Source organism: Boleophthalmus pectinirostris, unplaced genomic scaffold (genome assembly GCF_026225935.1).
Source record: "Boleophthalmus pectinirostris isolate CB_2022bp ecotype Guang Dong unplaced genomic scaffold, ASM2622593v1 HiC_scaffold_13, whole genome shotgun sequence".
In the NCBI taxonomy this organism is placed as follows: Eukaryota; Metazoa; Chordata; class Actinopteri; order Gobiiformes; family Gobiidae; genus Boleophthalmus; species Boleophthalmus pectinirostris.
The window spans coordinates 125,001-137,500 of record NW_026571036.1 but is presented as its reverse complement, the minus strand read 5'-3'; the positions used below and the strand labels follow the sequence as shown (position 1 = coordinate 137,500).

The 12,500-nt window shown below is 51.9% G+C and overlaps 1 protein-coding gene across 1 annotated transcript in view; it reads right to left on the bottom strand.

Moving 5' to 3' along the window:
- The window catches only part of si:ch211-243j20.2 (uridine-cytidine kinase-like 1), a 28,511-nt gene that overhangs the window by 3,357 nt on the left and 12,654 nt on the right, over positions 1-12,500 (bottom strand). Inside the window, exons 6-12 of the mRNA XM_055149586.1 lie at positions 9,072-9,261; positions 8,732-8,793; positions 6,779-6,795; positions 5,555-5,653; positions 5,383-5,450; positions 3,886-3,971; positions 2,226-2,348 (exon numbers count right to left, since the gene is read on the bottom strand). Coding sequence (XP_055005561.1) covers positions 2,226-2,348; positions 3,886-3,971; positions 5,383-5,450; positions 5,555-5,653; positions 6,779-6,795; positions 8,732-8,793; positions 9,072-9,261 — 645 coding nt within the window. The remainder of the gene's footprint in view (positions 1-2,225; positions 2,349-3,885; positions 3,972-5,382; positions 5,451-5,554; positions 5,654-6,778; positions 6,796-8,731; positions 8,794-9,071; positions 9,262-12,500) is intronic.

Genomic DNA, 12,500 nt, shown 5'->3' with positions numbered 1-12,500 from the left:
GTCTCAGGTTCTGGTCCCTGGTCCCTGGTCTGGTCTGGTTCTAGTCTAAGGTCTCAGGTTCTGGTCCCTGGTCCCTGGTCTCTGGTCTCTGGTCTCTGGTCTCTGGTCTCTGGTCTCTCTGGTTCTAGTCTCAGGTCTCAGGTTCTGGTCCCTGGTCTCTGGTCTCTGTCTGGTCTCTGGTCTCTGGTCTCTGGTCTCTAGTCTCTGGTCTCAGGTTCTGGTCCCTGGTCCCTGGTCTCTGGTCCCTGGTCTCTGGTCCCTGGTCTCTGGTTCTTGTCTCAGGTCTCAGGTTCTGGTCCCTGGTCCCTGGTCTCTGGTCCCTGGTCCCTGGTCTCTGGTCTCTGGTCTCTGGTTCTAGTCTCAGGTCTCAGGTTCTGGTCCCTGGTCCCTGGTCTCTGGTCCCTGGTCTCTGGTTCTAGTCTCAGGTCTCAGGTTCTGGTCCCTGGTCCCTGGTCTCTGGTCCCTGGTCTCTGGTTCTAGTCTCTGGTCTCAGGTTCTGGTCCCTGGTCCCTGGACTCTGGTCCCTGGTCTCTGGTTCTAGTCTCTGGTCTCTGGTCTCAGGTTCTGGTCCCTGGTCCCTGGTCTCTGGTCTCGTCTCAGGTCACAGGTTCTGGTCCCTGGTCTCTGGTCTCGTCTCAGGTTCTGATCTCTGGTCCCTGGTCTCGTCTCAGGTCTCAGGTTCTGGTCCCTGGTCCCTGGTCCCTGGTCTCTGGTCCCTGGTCTCTGGTCTCTGGTCTCTGGTCTCTGGTCTCTGGTCTCTGGTCCCTGGTCCCTGGTCTCTGGTCTCTGGTCTCTGGTTCTAGTCTCAGGTCTCAGGTTCTGGTCCCTGGTCTCTGGTCTCTGGTTCTAGTCTCAGGTCTCAGGTTCTGGTCCCTGGTCCCTGGACTCTGGTCCCTGGTCTCTGGTTCTAGTCTCAGGTCTCAGGTTCTGGTCTCTGGTCCCTGGTCTCTGGTTCTAGTCTCAGGTCTCAGGTTCTGGTCCCTGGACTCTGGTCCCTGGTCTCTGGTTCTAGTCTCTGGTCTCAGGTTCTGGTCCCTGGTCTCTGGTTCTAGTCTCAGGTCTCAGGTTCTGGTCTCTGGTCTCAGGTTCTGGTCCCTGGTCCCTGGTCCTGGTCTCTGGTCTCTGGTCTCTGGTCTCTGGTCTCTGGTCTCTGGTTCTAGTCTCAGGTCTTAGGTTCTGGTCTCTGGTCTCAGGTTCTGGTCCCTGGTCCCTGGTCTCTGGTTCTAGTCTCAGGTCTCAGGTTCTGGTCCCTGGTCCCTGGACTCTGGTCCCTGGTCTCTGGTTCTAGTCTCTGGTCTCAGGTTCTGGTCCCTGGTCTCTGGTCTCTGGTTCTAGTCTCAGGTCTCAGGTTCTGGTCCCTGGACTCTGGTCCCTGGTCTCTGGTTCTAGTCTCTGGTCTCAGGTTCTGGTCCCTGGTCCCTGGACTCTGGTCTCTGGTTCTAGTCTCTGGTCTCAGGTTCTGGTCCCTGGTCCCTGGTCTCTGGTCTCGTCTCAGGTCTCAGGTTCTGGTCCCTGGTCTCTGGTCTCGTCTCTGGTCTCAGGTTCTGGTCCCTGGTCCCTGGTCTCTGGTCTCTGGTCTCGTCTCAGGTTCTGGTCTCTGGTCTCTGGTCTCTGGTCCCTGGTCTCGTCTCAGGTCTCAGGTTATGGTCCCTGGTCCCTGGTCTCAGGTCTCTGGTCTCTGGTCTCTGGTCTCTGGTCTCTGGTCTCTGGTCTCGTCTCAGGTTCTGGTCTCTGGTCCCTGGTCTCGTCTCAGGTCTCAGGCTCTGGTCCCTGGTCCCTGGTCCCTGGTCTCTGGTCTCTGGTCTCGTCTCAGGTCTCTGGTCTCTGGTCCCTGGTCTCGTCTCAGGTCTCAGGTTCTGGTCCCTGGTCCCTGGTCTCTGGTCTCTGGTCTCGTCTCAGGTCTCAGGTTCTCTGGTCTCTGGTCTCTGGTTCTGGTCTCTGGTCTCTGGTCTCTGGTCTCTGGTCCCTGGTCCTGGTCTCTGGTCTCTGGTCTCTGGTCTCTGGTCTCTCTGGTCTCTGGTCTCTGGTCTCTGGTCTCTGGTCTCTGGTCCCTGGTCTCGTCTCAGGTCTCAGGTTCTGGTCCCTGGTCCCTGGTCTCAGGTCTCGTCTCAGGTTCTGGTCTCTGGTCTCGTCTCAGGTTCTGGTCCCTGGTCCCTGGTCCCTGGTCTCTGGTCTCTGGTCTCTGGTCTCTGGTCTCTCAGGTTCTGGTCCGGTCCCGGTCTCACCTCTGGTTCTCCGGTGTCGTGGTTGGTCTGGATCAGGATCTTGCCCAGTCTGATGTCTTTGCACACGGCCCTGAGAGACTGTTCCATCGTCTCACCTGCTCTGAGAATCGACACACCTGTGATCTAGAACACACAAATACACAACTGTGACGCACAAACACACACCTGTGACACACAAATACACAACTGTGACGCACAAACACACACCTGTGACACACACACACCTGTGACACACAAACACAACACGTGACACACAACTGTGACACACAAACACACACCTGTGACGCACAAATACACAACTGTGACACACAAACACACACCTGTGACACACAAACACACACCTGTGACGCACAAATACACAACTGTGACGCACAAATACACAACTGTGACGCACAAATACACAACTGTGACGCACAAATACACAACTGTGACGCACAAACACACACCTGTGACGCACAAACACACACCTGTGACACACAAACACACACCTGTGACGCACAAATACACAACTGTGATGCACAAACACACAACTGTGACGCACAAACACACAACTGTGACGCACAAACACACACCTGTGACGCACAAACACACACCTGTGACACACAACACACACACCTGTGATCTGGAACGTGACACAAACACACAACTGTGACACACAAACACACACACCTGTGATCTGGAACGCACAAACACACAACTGTGACACACAAACACACACACCTGTGATCTGGAACGCACAAACACACAACTGTGACGCACACACACACACATCTGAGTTGTGTTGGGGTCAGGACGACCTGAGTTGGAGGACTTGTTGGGACCAGTCAGGTCAATGAACATGAGACAAACTGAACTTTAAACTAAAAACCAGAACATTCCAGAGTGTTTCAGAATCTCAAATCTGTATTATAGAATATATTCTAAATATGTGTGTGTGTGAGTATGTGTGTGTCTGTGTGTGTGTATAGTGTGTGTGTTCATGTGTGTGTGTAGTGTGTGTGTATGTGTGTGTGTGTGTCTGTGTGTGTTCGTGTGTGTAGTGTGTATGTGTGTATATGCGTATGTGTGTATGTGTGTGTGTGTCTGTGTGTATAGTGTGTGTGTGTGTGTAGTGTGTATGTGTGTATATGCGTATGTGTGTGTGTCAGTGTGTGTCTCTGTGTGTCTGTGTGTGTGTGTGTATGCGTGTGTGTGTATGCGTATGTGTGTGTGTGTATAGTGTGTGTGTGTAGTGTGTATGTGTGTATAGTGTGTGTGTGTGTGTCTGTGTGTGTCTCTGTGTGTCTGTGTGTGTGTATGTGTGTGTGTGTGTATGTGTGTGTATGTGTGTATGTGTATGTGTGTGTGTTTGTGTGTATGCGTATGTGTGTGTGTATATGTGTGTGTGTCTGTATGTGTGTGTGTGTGTGTATGTGTATGTGTGTGTGTGTATGTGTGTATGCGTATGTGTGTGTGTATATGTGTGTGTGTCTGTATGTCTGTATGTGTGTGTGTGTGTATGCGTATGTGTGTGTGTATATGTGTGTGTGTGTGTGTGTGTGTCTGTGTGTGTGTGTCCGTGTGTGTGTGTCTGTCTGTCTGTGTGTGTGTGTGTGTGTGTGTCTGTCTGTGTGTGTGTGTGTGTGTGTATAGTGTGTCTGTGTGTGTGTGTGTGACTAACCCTCTTCCCTCCGAGTCTCTTCCCCTCATAGACTCCGCCCTGTGGCGTCTCCACGGAAACAGACTGGAGAAAAATTAAAACAACATTAAAATTTTCAAATTTAAATAAAGTTTTAAAATGAAAATTTTCAAGGCTAAAATCCTATTTAAAAACTCTCCAGGACCAACAGGACCTCAGACTACAGACCATTCACACTATGGACCAGTCACACTACGGACCAGTCACATTACCCACTTCACACAGATTAAAGATTATAGCCTCATTTTCACTTAAGAACAGCCTCAGCCTCTGACGTACAGACGGACCTGTGTGGACCAGGTTCAGTCCTGGTCCAGTCCTGGTCTAGTCCTGGTTTAGTCCTGGTCTAGTCCTGGTCTAGTCCTGGTCTAGTCCTGGTCTAGTCCTGGTTAGTCCTAGTCCTGGTCTAGTCCTGGTCCAGTCCTGGTTCAGTCCTGGTTCAGTCCTGGTCTAGTCCTGGTCTAGTCCTGGTTTAGTCCTGGTTCAGTCCTGGTCTAGTCCTGGTTTAGTCCTGGTTTAGTCCTGGTTCAGTCCTGGTCTAGTCCTGGTTTAGTCCTGGTTCAGTCCTGGTTCAGTCCTGGTCTAGTCCTGGTCCAGTCCTGGCTCAGTCCTGGTTCAGTCCTGGTCTAAGTCCTGGTCTAGTCCTGGTTTAGTCCTGGTTTCTGGTCTGGTCTAGTCCTGGTTCAGTCCTGGTTTCCTGGTCTAGTCCTGGTCTAGTCCTGGTTTAGTCCTGGTTCAGTCCTGGAGTCCTGGTCTAGTCCTGGTTCAGTCCTGGTCTAGTCCTGGTTAGTCCTGGTCTAGTCCTGGTCTCCTGGTTAGTCCTGGTCTAGTCCTGGTCCTGGTTCAGTCCTGGTCTAGTCCTGGTTCCTGGTTTAGTCCTGGTTCTCCTGGTCAGTCCTGGTCTAGTCCTGGTCTAGTCCTGGTCTAGTCCTGGTCCCTGGTCCAGTCCTGGTCTAGTCCTGGTCAGTCCTGGTCTAGTCCTGGTTCAGTCCTGGTCTAGTCCTGGTCTAGTCAGTAGTCCTGGTCCCTGGTCTAGTCCTGGTCCTAGTCCTGGTCCTGGTCAGTCCTGGTTCAGTCCTGGTCTAGTCCTGGTCTAGTCCTGGTCTAGTCCTGGTTCAGTCCTGGTCTAGTCCTGGTCTAGTCCTGGTCAGTCCTGGTCTAGTCCTGGTTCAGTCCTGGTCCCTGGTCCAGTCCTGGTCTCCAGTCCTGGTCTAGTCCTGGTCTAGTCCTGGTCTAGTCCTGGTCCTAGTCCTGGTCTAGTCCTGGTCTAGTCCTGGTCAGTCCTGGTCTAGTCCTGGTTCAGTCCTGGTCCAGTCCTGGTTCAGTCCTGGTCTAGTAGTCCTGGTTCCTAGTCCTGGTCTAGTCCTGGTCCAGTCCTGGTCAGTCCTGGTTCAGTCCTGGTCTAGTCCTGGTCCAGTCCTGGTCAGTCCTGGTTCAGTCCTGGTCTAGTCCTGGTTAGTCTGGAGGAAGGACTGGGCAGTTCGATCAGGAGTCTCATGAGTCGTTTGGAGTAAAAAATAAACTCGTCACGACTCGTTTCTCGATTCCTGAAACAAAAAAATGATTTAGGGTTAGGGTTTAGTCCTGGTCCAGTCCTGGTCCTGGTTTAGTCCTGTCCGGTCCTGGTCCTGGTCCTGGTCCTGGTCCTGACCTGATGATCGTGTGCATTCCCAGGACTTGTGGAGTTCTGTTCAGGACACTGAGAGTCTGAGGCAACGGCTGAGACTGATGAGCAGACGCCAACGCAGATCTGATGGACAGAAGAGGAGAGGATGAGAGAGGAGAGGAGAGAGGGATGAGAGAGGAGAGGAGAGAGAGGAGAGAGGAGAGAGAGGAGGGAGAGAGAGAGGATGAGAGGAGAGAGGGAGAGAGGGATGAGAGAGGAGAGGAGAGAGAGGGAGAGAGGGATGAGAGAGGAGAGGAGAGAGAGGGAGAGAGGGATGAGAGAGAGGAGAGAGAGAGAGAGGGAGAGAGGGATGAGAGAGGAGAGGAGAGAGAGGGAGAGAGGGATGAGAGAGGGAGAGAGGGATGAGAGGAGGTTTAGTCGTGTTTCAGGAGTTTTTCATTCGAGTTCAGAAAAAGCAGATTTACATTTGATCAGAACAAAACTCTGGGCCGAGCTGCAGGATCCAAACGTCCTGTTTTCTACAAGAGGTTTAGGTCCTGTTTTAGGTCCTGGTTTAGGTCCTGGTTTAGGTCCTGGTTTAGGTCATGGTTTAGGTCCTGGTTTGGTCCTGGTTTAGACCTGGTTTAGACCTGGTTTAGTCCTGGTTTAGTCCTGGTTCAGTCCTGGTTTAGTCCGGGTTTAGTCCTGGTTTAGTCCTGGTTTAGTCCTGTTAAGGTCCTGGTTTAGTCCTCGTTTAGTCCTGGTTCAGTCCTGGTTTAGACCCTGTATCACACAAAATGGACTCTGAGCTGTAATCCATGTTCTGATGTTCTGATGTTCTGATGTTCTGAATGTTCTGATGTTCTGATGTTCTAATGTTCTAATGTTCTGATGTTCTGATGTTCTGATGTTCCTGGTCACACACAGAGCTGGAGGTGTGTTTGTTTCATTCACACAGGTTTGTAGTAACTCTTTATTAAACGCTCCGTACCACTTTGTGATGTCATCAAGTAGAAGTTTTTAGGTGTTTTTTTCCCTTTTCCTTTTAGTTCAGCAGATTCATCATTCCAGGAGAAGAACTTGTGTAAATGTGCAGGACGTGTGTGTGTGAAACATGAAACAAAACACAACTCCACGTCTGAGTGTGACCAGGAAACATCAGAAGAACATCAGTAGAACATTAGAACATCAGAACATGTTGTAAAATGTCCCTTTAAACAGTGAAGGAAAATAAGAGGTGGGTAAAAGCGCAAAGGGATTCGTTGATACCTGACGGTGATCTCGCGCTGAGGAGGAGGAGGAGGACGGCGAGGTCACAATCATCAGCCAATTAGAGCAGGGCCACAGCGACAAGCACGTCAGAATCAGCCAATCAAATCATCACAAAAGAAACAAGCGACACAAGCAAAAACACCAATGACAAAAAACACAAATGAGAAAAACAAACGACAAAAAACACAAATGAGAAAAACAAACAACAAAAACAGAAATGGGGAAAAACAAACGACAAAAAACACAAATGAGAAAAACAAACAACAAAAACAGAAATGGGGAAAAACAAACGACAAAAATCACGAATGAGAAAAACAACAAAAAACAAAAAACAGCTCAATAAACAAGATGCAACGATTAGAGACAAACGTGATTCTGACACTGACGTCAGGAAAAGAAATTAATGAACGAAAACTTCATGTTTTCTGGGTGCAGCGTTTATCGTGTTTGTCGTGTTTGTCGTGTTTATCGTGTTTGTCGTGTTTATCGTGTTTATCGTGTTTGTCGTTGTTGGTCATGTTGCTCGTTGTTGGTCGTTTGTCGTGTTTGTTGTGTTTGTCGTGTTGGTCGTGTTTGTCGTGTTTATCGTGTGTACAGGTGTGGTGGAGGTGGAGGTGTAGTGGAGGTGTAGTGGAGGTGGAGGTGTGGAGGAGGTGGAGTTGTGGTGGGTGTGAGGTGGAGGTGTGGTGGAGGTGTGGAGGAGGTGTGGTGGAGGTGTGGTGGAGGTGAAGGTGTGGTGGAGGTGTGGTGGAGGTGTGGTGGAGGTGTGGTGGAGGTGTGGTGTGAGGTGGTGTGGTGGAGGTGTGGTGGAGGTGTGGTGGAGGTGTGGTGGAGGTGTGTGGAGGAGTGTGTGGAGGTGTGGTGAGGTGGAGGTGTGGAGGTGGTGTGGTGGAGGTGTGGTGGAGGTGTGGTGGAGGTGTGGAGGAGGTGTGGAGGAGGTGTGGAGGTGGTGTGTGGTGGAGGTGTGGAGGTGGTGTGTGGTGGAGGTGTGGTGGAGGTGTGGTGGGTGGAGGTGTGGTGGAGGTGGTGGTGGAGGTGTGGTGGAGGTGTGTGTGGAGGTGTGTGTGGTGGAGGTGGTGTGTGGAGGTGTGGAGGTGGAGGGTGTGTGGTGGAGGTGTGGAGGTGAGGTGTGTGGAGGAGGTGTGGAGGTGTGGAGTGGTGGGTGGTGGTGAGGTTGTGGTGGAGGTGTGGTGGAGGTGTGGTGGTGTGGTGGAGGTGTGGTGGAGGTGTGGAGGTGTGGTGTGTGGAGGTTGTGGTGGAGGTGTGGTGGAGGTGTGGTGGATGTGTGGTGGGTGGAGGTGTGGTGGAGTGTGGGTGGAGGTGTGGTGGTGGAGGTGTGGTGGAGGTTGTGGAGTGTGGTGGAGGTGTGGTGGGGTGTGGTGGAGGTGTGGTGTGGGTGGAGGTGTGGTGGAGGTGTTGGTGGAGGTTGTGGGTGGAGGTGTGGTGGAGTTGTGGTGGAGGTGTGGAGGTGTGGTGGAGGTGGAGGTGTGTGGAGGTGTGGTGGAGGTGTGGTGGAGGTGTGGTGGAGGTGTGGTGGAGGTGTGTGGTGGAGTGTGTGGTGTGGTGAGGTGTGGGTGGTGGAGTGTGAGGTGTGGTGGAGTTGTGGTGGAGGTGTGGTGGAGGTGGTGGAGTGTGGAGGTGGAGTGGGTGGAGTGTGGTGAGGTGTGGTGGAGGTGTGGTGGAGGTGTGGTGGGTGTGAGGTGGAGTGTGGTGTGGGTGTGGAGGTGTGGTGGAGGTGTGGTGGAGTGTGTGGAGGTGTGGTGGAGTTGTGGTGGAGGTGTGGTGGAGGTGTGGTGGAGGTGTGGTGGAGGTGTGGTGGAGGTGTTGTGGTGGAGTTGTCGTGATGTTTCAGATGTTTGAGATATTTCTGGTCGTTGTTGCGTCTCTGGTAAAAAATATTGGACTATTTTTTTCCGTGACGTGACTAAAAAAGCCACAGTGGATTTGTACCTTCTCGAGTTGACTGTGGACGTGCTGAACGATCAGGTCCAACGCCACAAAGTTCTCTCCTCCTGAAAACACCAACCAGAAAATTCAGAAACAGACGACAAACGAGACAAAACAGCCTGGCACCACGATGGCACCACGATGGCACCACGATGGCACCACGATGGCACCACGATGGCACCACGATGGCACCACGATGGCACAACGATGGCACAACGATGGCACCACGATGGCACCACGATGGCACCACGATGGCACCACGATGGCACCACGATGGCACAACGATGGCACCACGATGGCACAACGACGGCACCACGAAGGAACTCCCCACGATGGCACTCACCTCTGGGCACCACGATGTCTGCCAGCTGCACCGTGGGCTCGATGTAGCGCTCGAACGCTGGCTTCACAAACGTGTTGTACTGTTTGATGATCCCGGTGATGTCTCTGCCGCGCTGAGAAATGTCCCTCTTCAACCTCCGGACCAGACGAATGTCCGAGTCCGAGTCCACGAACACCTTCATGTCCAAGAGCTGAAGGACCAGAGGAGACACTTTAAACTTCACCACAAACACCATCTGTGTGTGTGTGTTGTGCGTCTCAGTTGTGCGTCTGTGTGTTGTGTGTGTGTTGTGCGTGTGTTGTGTGTGTGTTGTGCGTCTCAGTTGTGCGTCTGTGTGTGTGTGTGTTGTGCGTCTCAGTTGTGCGTCTGTGTGTGTGTGTGTTGTGCGTCTCAGTTGTGCGTCTGTGTGTGTGTGTGTTGTGTGTCTCAGTTGTGCGTCTGTGTGTTGTGTGTGTGTTGTGTGTGTGTTGTGCGTCTCAGTTGTGCGTCTGTGTGTTGTGTGTGTGTGTTGTGCGTCTCAGTTGTGCGTCTGTGTGTGTGTGTGTTGTGCGTCTCAGTTGTGCGTCTGTGTGTGTGTGTTGTGTGTCTCAGTTGTGCGTCTGTGTGTTGTGTGTGTGTTGTGCGTCTCAGTTGTGCGTCTGTGTGTTGTGTGTGTGTGTTGTGCGTCTCAGTTGTGCATCTGTGTGTTGTGCGTCTCAGTTGTGCGTCTGTGTGTTGTGTGTGTGTTGTGCGTCTCAGTTGTGCATCTGTGTGTTGTGCGTCTCAGTTGTGCGTCTGTGTGTGTGTTGTGTGTCTCAGTTGTGCGTCTGTGTGTGTGTTGTGTGTCTCAGTTGTGCATCTGTGTGTTGTGTGTGTGTTGTGTGTGTGTTGTGCGTCTCAGTTGTGCGTCTGTGTGTTGTGCGTCTCAGTTGTGCGTCTGTGTGTTGTGTGTGTGTGTGTGCGTCTCAGTTGTGCGTCTGTGTGTTGTGTGTGTGTTGTGCGTCTGTGTGTTGTGCGTCTCAGTTGTGCGTCTGTGTGTTGTGTGTGTGTTGTGCATCTGTGTGTTGTGCGTCTGTGTGTTGTGTGTGTGTGTTGTGCGTCTCAGTTGTGCGTCTGTGTGTGTGTGTTGTGCGTCTGTGTGTGTGTGTTGTGCGTCTGTGTGTTGCGTGTGTGTTGTGTGTCTCAGTTGTGCGTCTGTGTGTGTGTGTTGTGCGTCTGTGTGTTGTGTGTGTGTGTTGTGCGTCTCAGTTGTGCGTCTCTGTTGTGTGTCTCAGTTGTGCGTCTGTGTGTTGTGTGTGTGTGTGTGTGTTGTGCGTCTCAGTTGTGCGTCTGTGTTGTGTGTGTGTTGTGCGTCTGTGTTGTGCGTCTCAGTTGTGCGTCTGTGTGTTGTGTGTGTGTGTGTGTTGTGCGTCTCAGTTGTGCGTCTCAGTTGTGCGTCTGTGTGTTGTGTGTGTGTTGTGCGTCTGTGTTGTGCGTCTCAGTTGTGCGTCTGTGTGTTGTGTGTGTGTTGTGCGTCTCAGTTGTGCGTCTGTGTGTTGTGTGTGTGTGTTGTGGCGTCTGTGTGTGTGTGTGTGTGTGTGTGTGTGTGTGCGTCTCAGTGTGTGCGTCTGTGTGTTGTGTGTGTGTGTGTGTGTTGTGTGTCTCAGTTGTGCGTCTGTGTGTTGTGTGTGTGTGTGTTGTGCGTCTCAGTTGTGCGTCTGTGTGTTGTGTCTGTGTGTTGTGTGTGTGTGTGTGTTGTGCGTCTCAGTTGTGCGTCTGTGTGTTGTGTGTGCGTCTGTGTGTGTGTGTGTGTGTGTCGTGTGTGTTGTGTGTGTGTGTGTGTTGTGCGTCTCAGTTGTGCGTCTGTGTGTTGTGTGTGTTGTGCGTCTCAGTTGTGTGCGTCTGTGTGTGTGTGTGTGTGTGTTGTGCGTCTCAGTTGTGGCGTCTGTGTGTTGTGTGTGCGTCTGTGTGTGTTGTGTGTGTGTGTGTGTGTGCGTCTCAGTTGTGCGTCTGTGTGTTGTGTGTGTGTGCGTCTGTGTGTCTGTGTGTTGTGTGTGTGTTGTGCGTCTCAGTTGTGCGTCTGTGTGTTGTGTGTGTGTGTTGCGTCTCAGTTGTGCGTCTGTGTGTTGTGTGTGTGTTGTGTGTCTCAGTTGTGCGTCTGTGTGTGTGTGTGCGTGTGTGTGTGTGTGTGTGTTGCGTCTCAGTTGTGCGTCTGTGTGTTGTGTGTGCGTCTGTGTGTGTTGTGTGTGTGTGTGTGTGTGTGTGTCGTCTCAGTTGTGCGTCTGTGTGTTTGTGTGTGCGTCTGTGTGTTGTGTGTGTTGTGTGCGTCTGTGTTGTGTGTTGTGTGTTGTGTGTGCGTCTGTGTGTTGTGTGTTGTTGTGCGTTGTGTGTGTGTGTGTGTGTGTGTGTTGTGTGTCTCAGTTGTGCGTCTGTGTTGTGTGTGTGTGTGTGTGTTGTGCGTCTCAGTGTGTGTGTGTGTGTGTGTGTGTGTGTGTGCGTCTGTGTGTGTGTCTCAGTTGTGCGTCTGTGTGTTGTGTCTGTGTGTTGTGTGTGTGTTGTGCGTCTCAGTTGTGCGTCTGTGTGTTGTGTGTGTGTGTGTTGTGTGTCTGTGTGTCTCAGTTGTGCGTCTGTGTGTTGTGTGTGCGTCTGTGTGTTGTGTGTGTGTGTGTGTGTTGTGTGTGTGTTGTGCGTCTCAGTTGTGCGTCTGTGTGTTGTGTGCGTCTGTGTGTTGTGTGTGTGTGTGTGTTGTGCGTCTCAGTTGTGCGTCTGTGTGTTGTGTGTGTGTGTGTTGTGCGTCTGTGTGTTGTGTGTGTGTGTGTGTTGTGCGTCTCAGTTGTGCGTCTGTGTGTTGTGTGTCTCAGTTGTGCGTCTGTGTGTTGTGTCTGTGTGTTGTGTGTGTGTTGTGCGTCTCAGTTGTGCGTCTGTGTGTTGGTGATAAGAGTGTTTTATTCAAACTGTCAACATGATTCATTAACAGAACGAAGAACAAAAGACACAAAAGAGAAAAAGCAAAGAAAAAACAAAAGCGGAAGAGAAACGGAGAGACGCAGGGAGGAGGAGAGGAGGAGGAGGAGAGGAGGGAGGAAAGGAGGAGGAGAGGAGGAGGAGGAGAGGAGGAGGAGGAGAGGAGGGAGGAAAGGAGGAGGAGAGGAGGAGAGGAGGAGAGGAGGAGGAGGAGAGGAGGGAGGAAAGGAGGAGGAGAGGAGGAGGAGGAGGGAGGAAAGAAGGAGGGAGGAAAGAGGAAATGAATAATGAGAAAGGGAGAAGGAGAGAAGGAGGGGGAGGAGGAAGGGGGAGGAGGGACGGAGAGAGAAAAAGAAAAAAAGAGGTGGGGTCAGAAAAAGGGAGAAAAGGGTAAAAGAGAAAAGGAGGAGCAGTGACACTCGTTTGTCGTTTACGGAGCAGATCTGTGGAGAATCTAAATTAAAATGGATCAGGGCGACTCTAGGGCGAAGACGATTTATGACGAGA